The sequence below is a fragment of the Rattus rattus genome, chromosome 3 (genome assembly GCF_011064425.1).
Source record: "Rattus rattus isolate New Zealand chromosome 3, Rrattus_CSIRO_v1, whole genome shotgun sequence".
Taxonomy (NCBI): Eukaryota; Metazoa; Chordata; class Mammalia; order Rodentia; family Muridae; genus Rattus; species Rattus rattus.
The window spans coordinates 73,801,097-73,825,601 of NC_046156.1; the positions used below are offsets into that span (position 1 = coordinate 73,801,097).

A 24,505-nucleotide genomic window follows, 5' to 3' on the forward strand; every position below is an offset into this window, starting at 1 on the left:
AGTATAAAAACAAATGTGTATTCTAGACCACGAAAGAAGATCCAGAGCTCAACACTTACAAGCAATTTTATTGAGACAGAGCCATACCTGCTGGTTTATACACATAATTGTGACAGGTTACATCGTTCTCAACCTTCCGAGTGCTACAACCTTTTAGTGCCATTCATGACTCCAAACAAAAATTTATTCTTTTGCTACTTTGGAACTGTGATTTTGCTACTGTTCTGAACCGTAAATCTGTGTTTTCCAGTGGACCCACAGGTTGAGGACTACTGGGCTAGAAGGTCCTCTTAGAGTCTAAACATTGGCCAGATACCACTCTTGGTGAAAATGCAGACAGAAACACTTTATAATGAGATTCACTGTAATTCGTAACTTTATTAAGGAACCGATGTCAGCACTGCTATGTAAACAATGACAAAGATCAAGGGAAACACATCAGGGATTATGTAGACAGTAATATACATTGTCCTTTATATAATCAATGTATAATAGTTAAGGAAACTTTAATCCTTATTAAGCAAACATTTTTGCATACACTGCCTTCTCTTTATCTTTCTGTGCCTTTATCATTTGTTTGACTTTAAGCAATTCTGCCTGGATAGCTGGGGAGGAAAAAAGGGAAACAATTACTTTTCAAAGCATCTACAAGATTGGAAAGAAGACCAACAACCTAGTAGTGACAATAACTCTCCTGGCATCTCTTCGCAGTACTATTTAGACCTGGTGTCACTTTTGTCTGCATTATCTGTTTTAGCTACTCTGCAGCACACCCAATACAGAGAATGTTTGGTCACAGCCACATTCAGCTTGAGGAAGGCAGGCATGTCCCAAACTTTACAATCACAATGAATACTTTCTTACTGCTGACCTTCTGACTAGCACTGATGGAATAGAACCTGCACCTAAACGATGTTCACAGAAGCAGGATGAAGCCATATTATAAAGCTAGGACATTCCTGAGCAGAATTAGAACGTACGCTCTGCATAAGGCAGGGACCTTGGATATTTGTCTATTTACTATATAGTCGGTGCCTGACCCAATAAGAGGCACTCTTTGTGGACAACAATATCTGTCAAGGTTAAATGTACATGAGTATCCACTTTTGAAAAACAAAATGAAGTGTCACTACAAAATCCTGCAATTTACCTTTATCTCCTGGGGCTATCTCCTGCGCCTTCTTAAGATCAGCCTAAAATAGGGGAGAGAATGTAAGAATCATTAGACATTAAGACTTTTAAGGTGATTATTATAAAACAATTAATAACAAAATTTACCAATGCTTGATCATATTCTTTCAATCCTTGCCATCCTTGCGCTTTTCGGTATAGTGCTTTAGTGTTTGAAGGGTCCATTTCAAGAGCCTATGAAAAAATTAGACCATCAGTATTTGTATCTAAAAGACCTGTTATCAACTGGCTCCAACTCTCTGGAGCTAGAGGACCTGTGCCAGCCAGCACGAGGTAGAGTTTATGAGAAGAGAGCTATATGAGTGGACATGGAAAGGGATAGGATTCTTATCAGTCTCCAGAGTGCTGTTCTCAGTACTGTTTCTAGCCCAAGTGGACCCAGACTACTGAAGAAAAAAAATTAAATAAAAGCTTAAATATAGTCATTTTTCTGGAATCCTGTGACTGGTTCAAGGACAGTCCACCACTTCCTGAAAACCAAAATCCAGGGCTATGCAAATCACATGAATGCCATGTAAGTATGTGTCCAGCTAGGTTTATAGGTAATGAGGAAAACAAGCTTACGTGTTTATCTGAGAGCCCAAGGACATTGGGGAAGAGGGGACAATTATACTATAAACATGAACAACTTTTAATAGGCATCTCCCCTAAACATTTTTAAAGCAATATACTCTGTTGGCATGACAGCTCTTAAGAGAGCAAATACTGAGAATTTTTTTAGGATGGAATATTACCTGCCTTACAGAAGTAGAGATCCAGAGTGGACCTTCTCTTTTGTACTTTCCTTATTGCATGTTCCCTTTTAAATATATGTGTATACAGTTCTCATCATTTATTCCACCTACTTAAGCAAGGGGTATGAGATGGCTGGGACTCCAGGGTAGCCTTGTAATCTACACAAGTACTGCTATTCCACAAAGCTACACATCCAGGTCTTTAGTTCTTGCTGAGCACTGATACATGCTCTAAGAATAATGTGCAAAAAAACATTTAGTCTGGAAATTTTTTCAAAGTACCAGTCAATGTACCTGGATGGCCTACATTAGGACAGTGTCTATGTATTCTAATAGTAACTAGTCTGGATGCCAAATAGCTTTTTGATGATGCAGGCTTTTAAAAAGTAAATAAAATTGGCCAGCAAAATGGCTCAATGGATAAAGGCACTTTCCATGCAAGCCTGAACCTCCACTCAATCTCTGGACTCCTCCTAAGGGCAGAGAGAAAACCAACTCCACAAATGTTGTCTTCTGACCCTTGGACATGCACCATGGCCATAGACATAATAGGTACAAAATGAAGATAAGCTAAGCCCAGCATGGTGGGAACGTGCTTGACCCCAGCACTTGAAAGGCCAGGCAGGAATACCTAATATCAAGTCAGCCTAAAGGACATAAGACCCTGTTTCAAAAAAGCCAAGACTTAAGTCTCAAGTCATAAAGCAAAGCATAAAACCCTGCACAGGCAGAAGAGAAAGCATGTCTACACACCCATGCTTTAGTCTTGCTTTTGAGAACAGGGCCTCCCTCACAGCAAATGATAGCTCTGACTTCCTGACTTTCCTACCTCTACCTCCCCAGCGCTGGAATTACAGGCACAGGTCACACGCATACCTATATTCTTAATCATTCCAGGCTTTGTGTTCACATGCCTAGCTCATAAATACCAATAAATAAGAAGATAATCATGTTTTGATAAATAAAAGCAAAGTACATATCAGGTGACAATATTAAAAGCAAAATTAATGAATTTACAGAAAGAACTAGCAATCCAAACTAGAGACAGGATGACTTATGTCACATTTTGTCAAGTCTCATTTTGGTGCTAGGCAATAAAAATACATTAAGGACTTTTTCTAACTTGATAAGACAAAAATATAAATAAATCATGCAGACTTACCTCCAAGCAACTGTCAATTGCCCCCTGCCAATTTGACATCTTCAATTTACAAGCACCAATATTCAGCACACAACTTAAGGCTATGGGTTGCAGTCTGGATACATCTGCTTTCTCAATAACAGCCTTTGAACTATCCACGTACCTAGAAAACATTAATAAAAGTAACAGTTAACTCCACACTGCTTCTTCAACATTGTGTCTAATATTAACGGTCCATCTCACCCTTGAAGATCACAACTTTTTCATGTCGCTTTTCCTTCAGATGCAAGAAATTAAACCCAGAGCCTGCTAGGCCTACCTTCCCATCACTGAGCTGCATTCCTAGCCCTATTTCTCCAGGTCATTTTTTTACATCAACTTTCCCCCAAAGCTAACAACTAATATTAACCCCCATACCAGTTATGTACAACTCAGGTTCATATTACACACTTTCCAATATAATTATGTTCAGAACCCATATTCCTATATTAGGGAATTCAATGGAAAGAGGCAAAGAACTATGTAGTGCTATGTGGTGTGTGTGTAGGTCAGAGGACAAATTTGCGGAGTCAGTTACTTAACTTTTACTATGGATTCCAGGAAGTTTAGGTCCCAGGTTTGATTAGTAAGTGCTTTTACTCACAGAGTTATTTTGTCAGCTATGTAACACTGATTTAGAACTGTTTAAAGATCCTAGAAGTTGAGCTGAGGATCTGTTCCCTAGATCTTAGTTTTTAGTTTCCTTTCTCTAAAAGGAATCAACTTAGAGAAACTGCTTATTCCAGATAAAAAAAAAAAGGGAAGTAGTTATAAGAGCATCCTAAAGCAGGGGCTAAGGTATTGATACAACATGTCAAAACCAGGCTGGGAGTGTAGCTCAGCGTGCTTATCTAACCTGCCAGGGGTCTGGGACCACGAGCACCTCAAACAACAGGGAGGGACATGAAATCGATGACACACTCTTTGTTGTTGTTTTGAGACAAGGTTTCTCTGTGTAGCCCCCTGGGGCTATCCTGGAGCTAGCTCTGTAGACCAGGCTAGCCTCCTACAATCCAAAGGTCTGCCTGCTTCTGCCTCCCCAGCACCACACCACCAAGAAATGTTACTCTTTCAAAACAACTGTCATTACATAAATAACTTGCTAAATGTGAGCGATTCTGAGTTTAGTTCATAATAATTCAGTTTATACATTCTAAAAGTAACTTATTAAAAATGTTAAACTTATTAAACTTGTTAAAAATGCTGTTACCTTAAAACCTTTGCATATTTTTTAATAGCCATCTCCCAGTTTTGAGACTTGAAAAAAGTACTTCCAATGTTTTTTAAGTCTTCAGATATTAATAAAATTTTATCTACCTGTATAAAAGGACATAAATATGTTGGGTATTAGTAAATAATGTGACTTTAACACTATGATATGAAACATATATGATATATACATGATAGGCTAACCAAGCTTTTAGTACTAAATATTTTAATTCACTTAAGTAATTAAAATGTATCCATCTGGGGTTGGGGATTTAGCTAAGTGGAAGAGCACTTGCCTAGGAAGCGGAAGGCCTTGGGTTCTATCCCCAGCTCCAAAAAAAAAAAAAAAAAAAAAAAAGTATCCATCTGAAAATACTCACATCCTTTAAGTCTATGTCTGCATCCTCAGGGAAATCTGGATGACAGTCCCCAGAGCCATCTTTGGGGAATATTCCCCAGTCATCCCCTTCCTTCAATTCTCCACATTCTGCAATAACACAGAGCTGAAAAAGCAGTAAGCTGAAGTGAGTATCTAGAGATCTTAGAGTCTACCTTTGCAGGCTGCATAGCTCAGTTACATACATTACTACTCATGTGGCAGACTTGTCAGGGACACATCTATCTGCTAAATTACAGCAACTTCCTTTCTTGTACATTCCAGCTAACACAACAATGTCACTCTTCACAGCGTTTCACTGTTAGGGACTGTGCTATGAGCACAGTGGGTTGAGAACTACATCACGATGCATGAAGCTGTCTCAGGTGATACAGTCTGTCCTGTATTACTGGTTGGCACACTTCCTACAAACAGCTGGATTTCTAATTCCTGTGCACTGTCTGGTTGCATTATGGGTCTTTCATAGTCACCTTGCTGCATGGGCATTTAGAATACAATATAACCTGAAACCATTAAGCAATGTATGCAAGCTATAAAAGCAGATCAAGAAAAGTAACAAGTTCTATGTCAAACTTCCAGTTAAACAACAGTGCGCTACCTTCTTTCTGGTGTGTATTATAGTTACTTACTACTGACACACACGTCTCATGGTTATGGGAAGACTTAAACAATCTAACATAGATCACTTCATAAGATCCCACTGAAGCTGGTAAGTCTTAAAATCGCTTTGTTGGGCATAGTCGTTAAATCCTGGCACTAGAGTAAAGTTAGCACAGACAAAAGGATTGAGACTAATAGACAATTCAAGGAAAGCCAGATCTCAAAGAAAAAAAAAAATCTCCTTTAAACTAATCTTATTGGCCTTGTTTTTTTTTAAAAAAAAAAAGTTTCAAGAAAAGTTGCCAATCTAGGTCCTATTGCCAGTATAGCAAAAGCATCCTAACCTCTTTCCTACTTTTCTGAGGCAACAATTATGCATTTCTCTGACAGGTAACTAAGCTGGTCTGTTCATTTTACTGTAACTTTTTACTTACTTTGGCAGGTTTTTCACCATTCACTTCCACATTTTCAAGCATCCTTGCCACACCTAGTCCTTTTATTACTTGACCAAATACCACATGTTTCCCATCCAAATGAGGAGTTGGAACTGTTGTGATAAAGAACTGAGAACCATTTGTATTGGGGCCTGCATTTGCCATGCTCAGCAAACCCTCCCGATCATGCTGCAGAGATAAAAATCATTAAAAGAAAAACAAGTTAGAGGCCTAGTATGAATTTCCTTTACTTGGCTTTTCACCTAAAATAGATGGGGTGTATACTAAACTTTATTTTTACATCAACTTTGCTTATAAATGTTAAGTACCTTTTGCTCTGGTTTTACTTGAAGAACTACCACCTTAAATGAACAAAACTCTTTAAATGTCACTTTAACAAGAAGCAGGTCGTTTCTAAACTGGCCATCTGCAAGAGATGCTTACACATCACTCTTAAAGATGAAGATGCCACACTAAGGACATCTAGTAGTTAACTGTGCTCTTTCTGTGACAGTTACTATTTTTCTGAGAACCCCTATAGTCTTCCCACCATCAGAAATAGGCCTATATTATGATACTAATTTTTCACCAAACTGAGAATAGTAATGTCCTATTGAATTGAGACAAGTTATTCAGATTAAGTATTGAAAATAATTCCAATCTATGGGTTTCATTCAGGTGAATCAATGATCCAGAGACAATGCAGAGGAATAGCCTGTACTCAGTCTGTTCCAGTCAATCCAGTGTCCCCGCTCTTCTGCTTCGCATAGCTTAGGCTTTGGAAGGCATACCTCCAGTGCATGCCTCAGAACTCTCCCACCTGTGTCCCTCTACCCATCAACCCAAATCTGACTGTGCTTTCAAGGTCACCAAATTTTCACAATGCCACAGCAAGTTGTGTTTTTTTGTTTTTTTTCCTTTTGCATCCTTTCTTTTAATCAATGCAGTGGTGGAACAAGCTGTTATCCCTGACAGCCTTCCTGGTGTTTTCCTTTAACTACTCAGTAGACAGAAAGCTTTCTTTCCTTGGCCTTCACTGTCTCCCCTATTGCTACCACCACTTCATTTTGAAATCTGTATTTTTAGTCTAGCCTGGCAAAATTTCTGCCACCCGAAGGCCCAGTTTGCCTAGCTTAAGTGTTTAAACCTCATTGCCTCTCCTACCTATAAACTTGAACTATCTAAATCTTTCTCCTATCACATTGGCTAGGTGTGGTCCATGTGCTTTTAAATCCCAGCACTCAGGAAGCAGACTAGTGATCTCTGAGAGTTTTAGGCCAATTTGCTCTGCACAGCTAGTGCCAATCTAAAAGTTGAACATCTATAATCCGAAAACCAAATTCGAATGTGTTACAAAATCTGAATCACAACTTTCACATTTAGATAAGGAATGCTCAACCTATAAAATCTATGCAAATATTTCAAAATACAAATAACACGGGCATATTTCTAACATGGAGTATTTCATATAAAGGATACTCAACTTGTATCGAAGTCATGCTTAGCATTTGCATGTGGTAAACTGTATACTATCCTTCACAGCGCCTTGTACTTTAATCTTGACTCTGAGGTACGATTATAAACAGCCTCTCAAGTTCTTTTTTACAAGCTCTCTCTCTGGTGTAGTGACGGAACCGACCAATAGAAATTCTCTTTCCAAATCACCCTAATTACCTTGCTTATATTCCTCATTGCCAAAGACATCACTTTACTTTTGTACTTACATGTCTGTTCTTAAAACGGGAATGGTGCAATACACCCCGAACATTAACCATATCCGCTAGGTGGAAAATCCCCTGACATCCTGGATATTAGCGATGGTTTTGTTGTTCTTCAAATTCAAGGATAAAGATGCACAAGTTACCATCCTTACAATAATGAGAACATTTTTCCTGGGATCAATTGTGCCATATGGAAGCTTAAAACTCATTGGCTTAACTGAAGCATATAAAAATTAATTGTAGTGAAGTTAAGTATGCTATTTTTTGCCAAAATATCATACTGGCCAGGCATAAACTGGATAAACTGCTGCTTATCTGCCATTCAGTACTCGGGAGGCAAAATGCAGAAGGATGGTAAATTCAAGGTCACCTGGACTACACAATAAAACCTTATCTCAAAAAGCAAACTGTTACTGGATTAAATCCTTTTCATATCAAAGATGCATACTGAACTGGCATGTGGCGCAAGTGGTAGAGGACTTTGCCTAGCATGCACAGGACCCTGAGCTCAGCCCCAGTACTACACATCCTTAGAAATGCTTATGTATTTGTCTCTTTTATAAGAAAAGTACAATCCGTACCAGGCTGCTGACACAGGTTTGTAATCCCAGTGCCTAAGAAGGGTAAGTAAAAGGGACTGGGAGTCCAAGGCATGGCTCAGCTAGGATGAGTTTAAGGCTAACCTGAGCAATAGGCAAGACCCAGGCTCAAAATAGAAAACGGGAAAGGGGAGCTTAGTGATGAACCATTTGGCTGTCATAAGAGGTCCTAGTACCAGAAGGGGGCAGGGATGACAGCAATCTAGCCACATCCAAAGTTATTTTAAATGTTAATTCAAGTATATTTCAAATACAGTCTTTATATTAGCAAAACTAAGATTTTTTCTTTACCTTATAATGAAAATTCTCATCTTCAAATTTTTCACCATAAATACTTTCTCCACCTGTCCCATTCTGATTTGAGAAGTCTCCACCCTGAATCATAAATTTCTTAATAACTGCAAAAAAAAGAAAAAAAGGAATATGACCATTAGTAGCTGAAGCAGATGCTAACTAATGAAGGAATAAAAAAGACAACTTCCTAAGTTCAACTTTAGTAGTGCCCCAACCTCCTCCCCTGCCCCCAGCTAACAACTCTACTTGAAGATTTCTCACAGCCTAACTCCAAGTTACTTCTTACTAATGACTCCCCACCAACTCTCAAGAAATTAGTTTTCTGAGCTAAATCAAAGATAGTCCCTGTATCTGTTAAACTGAAACACAGGAGACAGACTTAGCTTCCATCATTACGCTAACTCTACTTCCATTTTATTACATGTAATAATCTTGTCTTTTCCAACAATGAGTTCCTTTAATATCATCTTATTCCTTGAAAAAAATACATACTTACTGAGTAATGCCTGCTAAATAAACACTAAATATCCCTCATAAGGACTAGACTGCCCACCCATGTTCAAAGAACCCCAGGTTCACCGGACTGAGCACTGGACTACACTGCAATAATATACACACAGCTAGCCAAGAGACAAGGAAACAGAGTTGGGAGGTAGACATGTGCAGCCTCCTTGGGCTCTCTCCTTCTCAAAGTGGTACAGAGCTTACATTTCTCATAGCAACAAAAATACAGAGAGGCCTGGGATAAAACTGCCCAAGAAGTCCAGGCAGAATCCCAACACCCCCAAAATATTATATATAAATTTATAAAAATCATAACAGTAACATGTTCCAAAATTCAAGACTAAAAAGCAGATGTTTCATATAAATTACATTTGTAAAAACAGTACAGACCAATCATTAACCTTAGATTTAAGAAATGGTTCAAGTGACTAGTTGCCAACTGATTTTTATAAGAATAGCTAAGCCAACTTTTATATTTTATAAGCAATGCTAAATCCACTGTATAAACTATTTTCTTAGCGTATATGTGGGTCTGTGTATGTGTATGCCATGTATGTGCAGTGCCTGTAGGGGGCAGGTGTTTGATTCCCTGAAACTATAGTTACAAGAGGTTGTGAACCAAGAAACGTGGACACAGAGCACCCAACTTGGGTCCTCTTAGAAAAGCAGTAAGTGTTCTTAACTGTTCTACCATTCCTCCCTTCCCATGTTAACTGTTTTCTAGATACATTTTTATTAGCATACTTTAATACATTATGAAATACAAAAGTAAGTCAAGTTTAAAACATTTTAAAAATCAGTGTTCATTTTTTCTTTTTCTTTTGGTTTTCTCAAAACAGGGTTTCTCTGTGTAACAGTCCTGGTTGTCCTGGAACTCATGATCCACCTGCCTTTGCCTTCCAAGTGCTAGAATTAAAGGCATGCATAACCACCACCTGGCTCATTTTTCTTAATAAATAGTATTTTAAAGAAAATTGAAAAGCTGGATTCAATTCCCTGCAATATCGGAAAATTACTGTCATTTACTTGTTTATTCATAAATATTTACTGAATTTACTTAGACTTTCATTAGTTAATAAAACAAAATGATGACTGTATGTGGCTCCTGAACTCTACTGAACCTAACCACTAGGCCAACAGGCGAGTAATCTATGTAAGGTATAGTTTAAGAACACATTTCCAAGGTATCCCAGACACCAAATGTCCAATACTTCTCAAACAATTCTGCCCAGGCTGTCAAATGATTTAAGGTCAGATTATTTATCTGTCATATTTTCTCTTTCCCAGTGAAATGGTTTGAAGAGGAGAGTTAGCAGAGCTGCCCAGAGAAACTTTAGTATGCTCCCACAATCCATCCTGCTGCACACCGCCAAGCCTTTATGACACTGAGCTACCACTTTGTCCAAGTGTCCATCAGGAAATTGACATTCTTCCTCCATTCCTAAGAGCAGTACTAATATCTGCATCGATATTGGACAGAGGAAGTTCATATACATACTTCGGTGGAAAGGGCATCCTTTAAAATGCAGAGGTTTCCCAGTTGTCGGTCCAGTGCCCTTTTCTCCTGTACACAATGCACGAAAATTTTCTGCAGTTTTAGGAACAATATCTGCAAACAATTCTAAAACAATTCGTCCAACTGAAGGAAAAGAAAAGGACATCTTGTCAGTTTAGTTTCTTGCAAAGTCATTTAGTTCTGTTTTAACCACGTTATTAACTGTAGTCACAATGTGTGACAGGTCTTCTTTAAATGGAATTGCTTGCCTGTCTTTAAATGAAATTGTGCATCCTTTGACTGACATCTCCCCTGGCAATGGTACCTATCATGCTACTTCTCGGAGTTCAACTTTTTAAAGAGTCCACAAAAGTGAAATCCTATAGTAATCTTATTTCACTCAGCATACCATCCTCTAAATTCAACTAAAAAATTATAAATTAAGATTTCCTTCTTCTAAAAGGCAGTGTTATATTCTATGTATACAGCACACTATGTTTTCATGCTTTGAGTGACACCAGATGGGTGCTGTATGTTGGCTACTGAATAGTGCCACAGGTATACATACAAACTCCATCTCCCAAGCACGGAACTGCTGGATCTCCTTATCATTTTTCTAATATTCCTATTTAGTCTAAGGAAAGCTTCGACTATCTAAATTTGAAACATCACACTTAAGATTACAATTACAGCATCCAGGGTTGGGGACTTAGCTCAGTGGTAGAGCGCTTGCCTAGAAAGCACAAGGCCCTGGGTTCGGTCCTCAGCTCAAAAAAACAAAACAAAACAAAACAAAAACAAAAACTGAGGAATGCAGTGTGGAGATCATGGGACAATCTCTGGCAGTCAGGGTTGGTGGTCAGGCACCTTTACCTGCTGAGCCATCTCAAGGGCCCTGTACTCAGAATTTCTAATCTCTAAGAAACTAACAGAAGACATAGTCCAGGAAAGGTCTTAAGCCACTCTCATTGCTCTATGGAAACTGCCTCTTGTAACCTCTGAAACAGTTCCCTTCTCAACAATCCAAAACTGTAATAAAATCTGTTACAAAACAAAGTGAGTTAGTTCACGTGTAAACGTGTGTGAACCCATCCCAGTAGGTCTGGCCTACAACTCCGACATGTTTCAGAACAAGCCCAACTCAAGTTACCAAGCAACATGTTCTCACCCAGTACACAGGAGCTTATGACTATTCTTTAACCTTCTCAATGTTTCGACCCTCTAATACAGTTCCTCAACATAACTAATTTTGCTACTGTTACGACTCCTAATCTGATATGCAACCCTGTAAAAGGGTCGTTTAACAACCCCCCTCCAAAGAGTCTCGACCCACCGATTAAGCCACTGGCTTTGGGCTTCTTGACTCTGAATACAGACATGGTGCTCAATTCCATGATAGCAAAATAGCCTACCTAAACTGCTACTATAATCAGTAATGAGGAAAAAGCACTAAGCAAATAAGTCACTTTAATATGTAAATGACCTGGTAGCTCCCGGTGCATTTCAGGTACCAAGAGGCACATGGCGCGTGACTAGAGCCCTGCAGGCACATATCCAGGAAGCGGACCGAACTATCCACCACACTCGTCAAATCATTTTATTTTATAGTAAGTGGTAATGCAAAGGTTGCAGGGAAATGCGACCAAATAAAGAGACAAACATAAGGGACGCCACGATTCCTTAAGTAGAAATTTCCAGAACCTTCCACCGGAACTACGACCATCGCCTACAAGGGAGAGGACTCAATCTGAACTCGTGGACGCCAGGTCTTGCTCTGGGTGAGATTCAGGGTGCTATCTCCCTTCTCATCACAGGCCCCGAGCCGCCGAACAGCCAGCAGGCCAAGAAGAACCGCAGCAGGGCGGCCCCAAGCGCGAGAAGGGCTGAGCCGACCCGCGCCGCTCACCTCGCTCCCCGCCGATGTCCACGTCAAAGAAGACTCGCGGGTTCTTGGAATTGGAGGGCTTGGCTGCTGGGGATGGGTGGGACATCTTCACTGCAGGCGCTGGAAAGCAGGACACAAGTGCCTCGTGTAAGAGAGGGGCTCAAACTCTACCGCACGTCTACGTTATAAGCTGGCGACACGCTGAAGACCCACTTCCTGCGCACGACCGGAAGCTGCTCTCTAGTTTCCGGTGACGTCTTCACCTTCCGGTTTCTGCGCCTGTTCCCTAATCGTTTACTCCTCTAGTGGCTAGAGTGACGGTCGATTGTTTTTTTTTAAAGTCCCTGCGCCGTTTCGCGGTCTTTGCTGCATCGCTGGTTGGACTATTTAGAAACCATCCTAGCCTCGGCGCCGCCACGAACTGCCAGTAACTGCTTTGAAACTTAAACCAGTAACTGTTCCAAAACTTAGTTTAAAGTCTGTAAAATGGGGATAAAAATGCCTAATCTGAGCAGACAAGATGGTTCAGCGGCACCTAACAGTGCTTGACCTGAGTCTGATCCCCGGAATTCACAGGGTGGAAGGAAAAAGTGTTAGCGCCCAGTTGCCATCTGATCTCCACAAGTATGTGGTAGCATGCACACAGGAGAGCCCATGTATAAATTAATTGGTTTCTTCTTTTTCTTAATGCCCACTTCGAGAAGGCGTTTTTGAGATTAAAGTTATGTCTGACATAAACTTGTGGCTCCTAATAACAGCTGTCCTGTTACTATTACAATGTTATTGTCATTTGGCCATCACATTGTTAGTGACCCAGTCTACAGCAAAGGCTCCAAATGTGCCGATATTGAGAGGATTTTGACTTCTGTTAAAACTGGACACGCTATTATTAAAGTCTGCCTTTTTTCTTTTTCCAAATGAGTTTGGTGTGAAATGTACGTCTTAAAGCTGAATGTGCTTATTCAGTCCTGAGAAGGTAGAGGCAGGAGGATCCACGTGAGTTCCAGGCAAGCCTGAGCTATGCAAGCAAGACCTTGTTTCAAAGAATAAAAAGGTACATTTAGAACGAGTAGCTTTGGTAGACAGGATGATTCTTTTGTTGTACAAAAGTCTGAGTATAAAAACTAATCCAAATGTTACTCTCCTACTATCTAGTTTTTTCCAGTGTGATGGTTTATATATGCTTGGCCCAGGGAGTAGCACTATGAGAATGTATGGCCCTTTTGGAGTAGGTGTGTCACTGTGGGTGTGGGTTTAAGACCCTCATTCTAGCTGCCTGGAAGCCAGTATTCTGCTGACAGCCTTCAAATGAAGATGTAGAACTCTCAGTTCCTCCTGCACCATGCCTCCCTAGATAATGCCATGTCTCTGAACCTGTAAGGCAGCCCCAATTAAATGTTGTCTTTTTTAGAGTTATCTTGGTCATGGTATCTGTTCACAGCAGTAAGACCCTAAGACACTCAGTAAATCTGTGGCTTTTTATGAAACTCGTATTACTAGAACCAAACAAAATGAAAGAATCAAACTTTTTAAAAATTATGTGTTTGTGTCTGTGTATGTGAATTCAGATGCCCACAAGGACCAGAAGAGGGCGTTGGTTCCCCTGGAGCTGCTGTCATAGGTGGTTGTGGTCCTGCTTATATCCTCTGGAAGAGCAGCAAGCTCTCTTGACCTCCGAGGCCAACTCATTGGCCCTAAGAATCCAGCCTCTGAAATCACTGAAAACCAGATCTCTAGTGAGAAGACCAGCCTCTCTAAAACCACTTACTCCACCAACTGTCAGCTCCTTCAGGACAGGTCACCTTGGCTCTGACATCTCAGGAAGGAACAGGAGGAAGAGCTGTCTGAGGACCTGGTTTCACCTAGACAGAGAGGGCCCTGTGTGAGAGCATTAGCATTATTTTATCCTTTCTGTTTTTCATAAGCACAGGACAATGATGTTAACACATCCCACTCCAGTCTCTTTTTAGTTCACATTGCACATCACTCCACCCCAAGCAAGCAGCTAAGCATTCTGTGTTCATTGCTTCAAGAGAAAGAGCTGCCTTCCAGGTCTGGTGTTGCAAATGACTTGATTTTTCCTGGCCTCCCTAGAACTTGCTCTGTAGATCAGGCTGGCCTCAGACTCAGAGATCTGCCTGTGCCTGCCACCACTATTCCCTCCAAACCCATCTTATATAAGATCATGCATGGTTTTATTCTCTCAAAAGAAAGTAAAACCAGGCATGATGGTCCATACCTATAATCCCAGCACTCAGGAGGCAAAAGCTGGTGGATCTGTGTGAGTTTGAACCTGATTTGCTCTAAATAGAGAGGTCCAGGCCATCTAGAGCTATAGAGTAAGACCAACTAATTTAACAAGAAATGCACATTCCTGATCTAAAAGAGGAGGGACGAGGGCTGACAGAAGAGAGTAAGAGGGAAAGCAAGTACATGGCAGTTTGCCACTTGACAAGAGTGGGGGAGATTGGTGGGTTGACTGACTGACTGATTGATTGGTGATTGATTGACATATCAGCCATCATAACTCTGAGAATGCATAAGCATTCACAGAGCAGCTAAAGAGATTTAGGAGCAGAGAGGTCAGGCATGCTGGTGCCTGAACAGCTCAAGCTGGGCTGCAGGTCACAAAGAGCAAACTTCAGCTCATGAAGGAAGCAAGAAGCTGGGGAGTGGACAGATTCCCAACATTCCTAGATACTCAACTGTTTAGGAAAAAACAGGCAGAGTGTTGGAGCACAAACCTGTAAGTCCAGCACTTAGGAGGCTAAGGAAAGAAAATTATAAACGAGACCACCCCAAGACCCTACCATCAGGGGAAAGGAAAGGAAAACAACCCCCTAACTCAGGGAGTGTGCAGGAGGGAACTCTGAGCTCGGTAGAGGACCATGAGAACAGATGCCTGAGGTCAGCTGCTGAGCTGGATGCCTGTGTGCCTGGATGGCATGGAGGCCTCTATCCACTTGCCACTGTGTTGAACCTTCTGACATTTAGATCTAACCTCAGGGAAAAGGGATTCCATAAGTTGGCAATGATCAAATTACCAGTCCTTTGGAAGAGACAATTTGAAATTAGGAGTGTAATTCCAGTTCTTGGGAGACTGAGGAAGTAAGATTGTGAGTGCAAAGCCAGACTGGGGTACACAGTCTCGAATGACTAAGAAGGGGGCGGAGGGAGATGGAAGAGCAAAGAGGCAGGAAGGGAGGGAAGGAAGGATGGAGGGGACAGGAAAAAGAAAACAACCCCAAATTGAAATCTAAAGTGAGTTACAGACAAATAAGTGTATTTCAAACATGGTTGAGTTACATGGGCATAGACTGTGGATCACTGAAGTTTCTACCAGGACCTGAGGCAAATTTAAAATAGCACACATTCTCAAAGGTAACAAATTAGAAAGGACCCCAAAGATTAGCGAAGACGGACCACTGTCCTGTTCGTACTATCAGGCTCTGATTGTATCACTGGACTTACAAAAGGGATTGATTGTTAAATGGATAAGGGCACACAGTTGCGCACTGAAGGTTGGCATCATATGCAGGTGGTCACACACAGGCAGGACCTCCTCCCCCCTGGGCCCTGCTCTCGCCCGGCAGAGATCCCCGAGAGGAGGGATAGAAGTGCAATTTCAGAGCAGGTTTTCTGAGCTGCAACAGAGAATCAGTGAAAGGCAGCAGATGCCACCAGGGGGCAGCAGAGCTTTTGTTTCCATCAACTCTGCCCAGATAAGCAGCGTCCTGTGTTCGTACCTGTGAATTCCCCAAGCTTAGGATTCTTCGACCATTTGGAGGCTTATGTATTAGCAAATTTTTTTGAGGAGCAATGAGATTATTTTCTCGGAAGGGATAGTTAAAATTAATTTTCACTGTTTTCCATTGTAAAAACGTGTGTTTACCCTCAGTTGATTAAACCAATCCAGTGACAAACTTGTTTACATCAAGATCTCCATGGGAATAATTGCATTAGCTGAAGTAATTTTGTCTTCCTTTTTCTTTCTTTCTGTTTTCCGGTACTGGGAATTGAACCTAGGTACTTGTACATGAAAGGCACACACTCTACCAACTCTCTCCAGGCCTCTAAAATGTAAACACTATAGTACAATAAATCAAAAGGGCTTTTTTATTTTGGCCCATGAAGCTCTGTAATCTGCCAGAATACTTACCTAGCATATAAAAGACTCTAAACGTAACCCCCGTTCAACCATATAGCTTGATAAGTAAATGAACACATCTTTTAATGGCTTACTCTTGCTCCTAGGGGAAAAAACACTCAATCCTCAGCATGTCCACAGAAGTCTGTCAGTCAATGAGACCTAGTAGACTGCCTGTCTGCATAAGCTCCTCTGCTCAGTGTACCCGTGTCAGAGATGCCAGGCCTGTGACCTGCACAGCTTTCTTCCTTGTTTTTTTAAAAGATTTATATTATTTTAAACTGTGTATATATCTGTGCACGTGTGTCTGTATGGAGGTATGGGCACATGAGTGCAGATGTCTGAGGAAGCCAGGGGTGTCAGATTCTCCTGGGTCTGCAGTTAAGGCAGTTGGGAGCAGCTAATGTGGGTTCTGGGAAATGAACTAGGGTCCTCTGCAAGAGCAGTATGTGCCCTCAAGTACTGCATTACCTTTGCAGTCCCCGGATCCTTATTTCCCTTGACCTCAGTCTTTGGCTGCAGCTAAAGAAACTTCTGGAAGTTAAGACTGACACCAGCTCTCACTCGGCAAAATGAGTAGGAAATTTTTCACTTTCTATAGGAAAATGTTTTATTTGCCTCCATTCACGTCCTAAAGTTATAAAAATATAAATGTATAAAAGCCTAATCAATTTATAAGATATCAGATCAAAGCCAAATACATAAAGAGAGACTTAGCGTTAGTGTCAGAAAGACATCTACACACACACACACACACACACACACACACACACACACACACATTTGGCTGGTTTTCAATCCTTTATCTTCCTGAATCTGCCTGTTGAGTGCTGGGATTCCAGGTATGTATCCCCACACTGTTGTGGTGAACTTTTGCAAATACTTAAGCCTTTAAACAGTGTTAGATTTGGCCTGGCTGTGTAGCCCAGGTGTAGAGCACTTTGCCTAGTGTGTGTGAAACCCTGAATTCCACTCCTGTCACTATGCACACCAAGGGAAGAATCCGTCTTTCTAGTGCACAGTGCATCAGTTTTAGAATCACATGGGACAACATTTTAAATCATAGAGGTCTAATAAATGAGGTAGAATAATAAGGTTATAATATAGTTATTTGAGGACTAAATATATCATGTAAAAACCTTCACCTTACAGTAACGACTAATAACAAATGTCACAAAAACATTTTTAAGAAAAATTATTTCAGGCACACACTCTTAATCCCAGCACTCAGAGATAGAGGCAGCTGGATCCCTGTGAGTTTAAGGCCAGCCTGGTCTGCAGAGAGAATCCCAGGACAGCCAGGGCTATTATACAGAGAAACACTGTCTCAAAAAATAAATGAATAAAATAAGAAAGAAGGAAGGAAGGAAGGAAAGAAAGAAAGAGAAAAAATTTCAGGGATAATTTAAAACTTTTTTCAGTATACCTTTATTTCAATGGAAATTAAACAATATAATGAGATTAAATTTTTAAATAACTACTGTTATTTATTACATGATTACTTAATGGCATGAGTGATCTGTGTAGTTTCAAATGGATTAATTAATTTATTTAGACGTACATGTATGTGTGGCACAAGCAAGTATGTGCACATGTGGGTGTGGGTACACTCAATGATATAGTGCTTGTCAGAAGGCTGATGTGAGTAGCTCTGTTGTAGAAATTTTTAATCCCAATCTGGGCTTTCTACCCCTCCTTTGACCATTTAGTTTCTGGAAAAACACACACACACAACCTTTAGATTGACACTAAGCCTTACACAGCGCAGAGCTTGGTAGGTATCTCTATGCTATTAGAATCTACTTTCCTTTAGATAACCCAAGATATTAGTTATATTTCATCTGGGCTGCTCTTAACGCCAATTGGCCAGCCCTCAGGGACACATTTTCATGAACCTCCCTAACCCATGGTGACTTCTCCTCCGCCTCACCTTCTCTCCCTTGTAGTTCTCCTTAAGAACATTTATATCAATTTCCACTCATTTCTCCCTTCTTTGCAGATTTAATATATCTATGGATACATATACTTAAATTTGTTTTTATATTTAATAATATAGGACCTAGTGCTTGTCAAATTCCAGGTTACCGACAGGAAAGTAGGAAAGAAAGCATAGAGGGTAGGTATCTGCCCAGCTCATGTGCTGTTTAAGGGTTACTGTAAACACAAAGGTAGTATGTGTCTTTTTTCTGGAAACTAAATGGTCAAAGATGGGGTAGAAACCCCTGGTCAGGATTAAAAATTTCTACAACAATATCTTGCTTAATAGCTTTCCCCTCTTGTTTTCTGATGCAGAGTGGCTCCCTGAACCTGGAGTTTGCCCCCGTCTGGCAGCTCAGCAAGTCCCAGACAGTTGCCTGTCTCCACACTCTCAGAGCTGGGATTACAGACACACGGTGAACATGTGCGTGGAGGATCCAAACTCCAGTTTGGTTTTTCAAAGTTACACATTCAGCAGATAGACTGAAAGTTTGGTTGGTACTGCTTGCCTGGCAAGCACAAGGACCTGAGTTCAATCCCCAGACCCTAACTAGAGGAAGCCAGGCAGGAAGACACTTGTAATCTTAGCAGTAGAAAGGCAGAAGCATGTGGATGGGTCCAGACTGTTTTATGAGGTCCAGCTCAATGAGAGATCTTGTTGATTTTTTTTTTTTAAAGAGAGAGACACTAAGTTACTTTGTTTTTCTTGTATAAAACTCCTTACATGGCATCAACATCTGGAGCTTGGGTCCTCTGAACAGAGACTCTGGTGTGGGTTTTCACAGAGGGTCAGTGAATTCCTGATAAGGAGACATGGTGAACACAGTCTCTTTCCAGAGGTCAGGTGATGAGTAACTGTGGGTCTTGGAGATGGCATCAAAGGTGGCCTTGGCAAAGTTTCCCAGGTTGTCGGTGCAGCCCCTGGCTAACGAGTGAGTAGCAGTCATCAATACCGGCCAGCAACAACAGCTTCTTGGGCACAGGGACATAGACAGATGCCCGCTCTGTGTGCAGGAGTGAGATACATCAGCACAGAGCCACAGCAGCCTGTCACCTTGTATGGGACAGTATGGGGCTTACCCCAATAGCAGCTTCTCCACACAGGGATGCAGAAAGCTTGGCCAAGATAATGGCCCCTCGGATGGCAGAGCTACCTCTCAGCTACCTCCTTGGAGCACTGAACACCAAGACCATTGTAGTCCCCAATAGCGACAAAAACCTTGAACTTTGTCCGCTAGGACATCTGAATCTGCATCTGCACTGATGTGACCTTTAGAACCTCATCTTTAGATGCACCCAGGAAAAAGTCAATAATGTCAGATTCCTTAATGGACAAGGAGAACAAGTAGATCTCCTCCACTTTCATGTTTTTGATCACGTGGCCCAGCTTGGTGCCAGGGGTCCACTCCTTGTCTTTGGCTTTTCCTCTATGAGCTCCTAAGCCTGAGCCCCCAGATACTCTAAGCCCTCCCTCCCAGTGTCCAGCATCAACATCCACTTGGTGTTTTCCTGAAGAAGAGATATAGTCTTTCTAGTTTCTGTGTGTTTGTTTGTTTTAAGGTTTTTAGGGACAGGGTTTCTCTGTGTAACCCTAGCTGGCATCTCAGACTCAGAGATGCACCTGCTTCTGCCTCCCAAGTGCTGGGATGAAATGCCCGTGCCCAGCCTAGCTTGTGACCTTGTCTTAAAAAAGTAAAACAAACAAAAATGAGGGACGGCCTGAAGAACAACACCCAAAGTTACAAAGCATCCCTACCTAACATGCACACCCACACAGAGTTACATTCATGCATGCATGTATATGTATGTATGTGTGTATGTATATATATGTATGTATATGTATGTATATATGTATATATGTGTGTATATATATTCACACACACACACACACACACACACACACACACACACACACACACACACACACACAAAGCTTTCTAGTCACCCAGGTACTGAATTCTAGATTTGGAGAACATATTTTCATTTTCTTGGTTATGGGATTGCACAAACAAAGATGTACACGCAGGGCTGGCCCCGTAGCTCAGTAATAGAGTGTTTACCCAGCACCTACAGTCCTCAGCGATTAATCTGCACCACTGAGCAATAGAAAGCATTATCCCCCTCACACCTCATTTACACTGTTTTGTACTTTGCTTCTTTGCTTGACAATCGATATCCATTACCCACTTCTACACACACACACACACACACACACACACACACACACACACACACACACTCAGACAAGCTTGTACTTTGTGTCCCTGGCTGGACTGAAACTTACTCTGTAGACCAGGCTAGCATTGATCTCACAGAGATCCACCGGCCTCTGCCTCCTGAGTGCAGGATCAAAGGTGTGTGCTACTTGCCTGGTTCTTCATTCTTTTTGTAAGCAATGTGTTTGATTGTTGAGTCCTTCAAAATAGGTCCTTTGTGGATGGAGGTTTGGGTTTCTGTGCTTTTCCTACTATATCCACATAGAGATATCTAAGCAATTATATTTTACAATTATGTGTACATGTGTGCACCCGTGCATGCTTGTGTGCGTGTGTACACATGTGAAAGCAGGTAACAGTGGAATCAGAAGAGGGGATAAGATTCCCTAGAGCTAGAGTCATAGGAGGATATGATCCCCCTGACAAGGATGCTGGGAATTGAACCTGCACCTTGGCAAGAGCTGTACATCTTTTTATCCTCAGAGCCATTTCTCAGCACTGTATTCACCTTTATTTTTTTTATTTTTTTATTTTGCCTGCGTGATAAATTATAGTGAAAGAAATTGGTAGTCAATAAGAGTATGCATACATTTTAATTTTTGATATCTATTGTCAAGCTGTTTTGTGTAATGGCTGTACTAATTTATATGCCCCCAAGTAACATAGAGAGAACTATCTCATATAAAGAGCTGCCCATACCAAACTATCACTAAAAATGAATTTTTAAATTTGTCTGTCTGCCTGCCTAGTGTTTTGAAACAGGCTCCCAGGTAGCTCAGGCTGGAACTGAACTTGCTATGTAGTTGAAGTTGGCCTTGAACTCTTGAATCTCTGACTTCCACCATCCAAGTTCTAGGATTACAGGTGTTCTAGGATTACAGGTGTTCTAGGATTACCACCCCTGGCTTTTCATCTTTTCTTTCTTTCTTTTCTTTTTCCAGGTTTTGGTCTTTGCAAATCAGATTTGGGAAGTCCCTTAACATTTAAAAACTTATAAAGTACAAACTTTAAATGTATTCCTGGGGTCGGGGATTTAGCTCAGTGGTAGAGTGCTTGCCTAGGAAGCGCAAGGCCCTGGGTTCAGTCCCAGCTCTGAAAAAAAGAACTAAAATAAATAAATGTATTCCTTCCTAATTCCCAAAACAGTAATACTGTCATTGTTTTGCATATGAGAAAATTAAAGCTTATTGAAGTCAAGTGACTTGCTCCAATCATCCTTATTTAAGAAACAGCTAAATTATATATCTCATAATAATTATTTTTGATGATTCAAGGCTTATTTCAAAAAATTGCATCATATGTAGTGGAGCAACCAAGAGGCTAGGGCAAGAGGTCTGGCACAAGTCTAAGGCCAGCCTGGGCTACATAGTGAGTTTCAGTCCAGCTACAAAGTGAGACACTTTCTAAAAAAAAATCCAGTTCAGACATTTTTCAGTAACTTCCTGCCCTTGTTATCCAGAGAACAGTCATTGAATTATAGATATGTGCCCCAGTTTAAATGCATCTTAGTAAGCAGACGTAAAGTAAACTGCCTTTAGCAGTCTCATGGTATCACCGACTTTGAAATGTCTTTCCAAGTCCATAGCTGAGCCCTTATCATTCCCACCCAGGGCTCAGTTTCACAGCCAGCTGCACAAAGATAGATAAATTTATACTCTCTTAAGAAAATGTCACTAATTCCAGCATGCTGAAGTCACAAGAATAACACACTTGAAGTCTGTACTCTTTGTACCCATAATTCAGTGATTTTGAGAAACAAAAGGTCTGGTCTAGCTCCTATGTAGCTGGAGTCAGTTGGCAAGACAGATCACCAGAAACCATTTAATAGTCCCTGACACCCTCTGTCATGACTGAGAGAATGTGTGTGGGGTGACGGAGCTAATTACACAGAATCATGCACTTGTGTTAAATACAGATAGAATTTGGAGACATTACACACACACATTTACTGGGTGTGGGCCTTCAGCATGCTGTAGGTTTGACTTATCTGAAGTTCTCACTAACGTATCTGAAGTTTCTGCCACAGAGTTCACAAAGAAAAGGTATTATTACCCCAACTTGAACTCAGTCATTCAAGTCACCCTAAGAATCTCCTAGGTGGTACTTCTGTGGAGAAAAGAGAACGTCCAGGAAATGAGTAGTCATATCAAATACAAGGCTGTATGCTTCATCTGCACCAAAATACATTCCTCATGGATGAAATGTACACAGGACTTTTAAAGAGTTTGAAATATATATTATATATGTGTGTGTGTGTATGTGTGTGTATGTGTGCGTATGTGTATGTGTATGTATGTGTGTGTGTGTGTGTGTGTGTGTATGTGTGTGTGTGTGTGTGTGTGTGTGTGTGTGTGTGTGTGTGTATGTGTGTGATAGATGAGGGGAGAGGAGGGAGCTAAGAGAAGCCTTTTAAAAGTATAATTGACTATTCAGAACCTACAACATTAAATATTAACAAGTAAGACTTTCATATTCAAAAATTTTGCATAAGTAGCATACCACCAATGCCATAAGGGTAACTCAGTAGGTAAAGGTACTTGTCACCAACTGACAAGCAGTGTTCAATCCTGGCACTCACGTGTGGAAGGCCAGTGCCTTCACTTTCCTGCTGTAGCAATATACTCATATACATATACATACATGCATTCACATACATACATGCATGCATACATACATACATACTTCACATTCATACACACAATATGATTTAAAAAACAAATGCCTGCCACAAATCAAGCCAAATGACACACTAGAAAATGTCCACACACTTCCTGATTAAGGCACAAAGAGCCTCTGCCAATAAAGAAGAGAAAGCAACAGCCCCAGTGAGGTGGGCAGGGGACAAAAATGCATTTTTTTTGCAAGTGGCTTTTAAACTGATGTCCAGACTTGTTCAAAACAAACAAACAAACAAACAAACAAACAAAAATCTATGAAAATTAAAACTACACTCTGTCAAAAATCCAGCGTTAGCCAGGGATGGGGCTACAAGTCTGTAATCCCAGCACTCAGAAGGCAGAGGTAGGAAGATGACCACTAATTGCTATGGTCTATATGGAAAGTTCCTGGGCAGCTTGGGCTTCATAGAGAGACCCTGTTTAAAAACCAAAACCAACAAAACCCCCATCCAAACCAAAAAGTTAATAGTTGCTGTTGACAGGCTGTGGGGAAACTGACATATCCGTACATTATTAGTAGAAGAAATCTGCAACCTTCATCAAAACATAAAGGCCAGCCAGACATGGTAGTGCATGGCTGCGGTGCTAGCACTTCAGTGCCTAAGACAGGAGGCTTGCCCAGAGTCTGAAACTAGCCTGGGATATTTATATTTAATAAGACAGCGTCTCAAATAAATAAACAAACCCACAAGGCTTTGACCGCTCGGTTCTAGGGGAATGCAGCTCTGAATAGGATGGTTTGCAGGGATTCACAGAGGAGGAAATGAGCTGCCCCGAAGTCAGGGAAGGAGTCCGTGCAGAACACCAATGCCTCACTTGAGAGTAGTGTGCAAGATGTGTACTGTAAACTGCAGGAAAGCCTGCGAGATGGGTCAGAATAAGCAACAAGGAGGACACTGGGAGGCAGGTGGGAGCAGCTTTGGCAAGCACAACTTGGAGGGACTGGTAAGTCACTCTAAGGCAAGGGGAAACCACTGAGGTATCGAACTGAGGCCTTATTAAACATGACCTGCATATTTTAAAAGAGCAGTCTACTGTCACGAAAGGAACTAAACAGTGGGTATGAAGAACATTTGGTAGGGAGTGAGAGGTGATGGGATTGAATAGAATGGCAGCAGTAGTGGGTTTGATGGCCAGGTTATAGGCACCTTGTGACTGAGACGTTTGCTTGGTTGTTTCATTGAGATGTTTCTTGGTTTCTGGCAGCGCTGGTGACTGACTGAACCTTAGACCTTGCACATACT

At 41.0% G+C, this 24,505-nt stretch overlaps 1 protein-coding gene across 1 annotated transcript; it reads right to left on the bottom strand.

Annotated features, from left to right (window-relative positions):
• Positions 1–48: 48 nt before the first annotated feature.
• On the bottom strand, positions 49–12,478 carry Ppid (peptidylprolyl isomerase D). Its single transcript, XM_032898212.1, has 10 exons — positions 12,265–12,478; positions 10,362–10,502; positions 8,357–8,463; positions 5,746–5,934; positions 4,695–4,817; positions 4,316–4,422; positions 3,088–3,229; positions 1,279–1,365; positions 1,151–1,193; positions 49–605 (listed from the first exon to the last, which is right to left on the bottom strand). Exons 1-10 carry the CDS (start codon positions 12,347–12,349, stop codon positions 517–519), a joined length of 1,113 nt encoding a protein of 370 aa, XP_032754103.1. The 5' UTR covers positions 12,350–12,478; the 3' UTR covers positions 49–516.
• Between the last annotated feature and the right edge of the window lie 12,027 nt (positions 12,479–24,505).

Coding starts and splice junctions, on each gene's coding strand:
- Ppid (XM_032898212.1), bottom strand. CDS start 12,349: ATGTCCCACCCATCCCCAGCAGCCAAGCCCTCCAATTCCAAGAACCCG. Junction 3,230..4,315: donor AAATATGCAAAGGTTTTAAG/GTAACAGCATTT, acceptor AATGTTTTCTAG/GTACGTGGATAGTTCAAAGG. Junction 1,366..3,087: donor CAATTGACAGTTGCTTGGAG/GTAAGTCTGCAT, acceptor ATTTTTTCATAG/GCTCTTGAAATGGACCCTTC.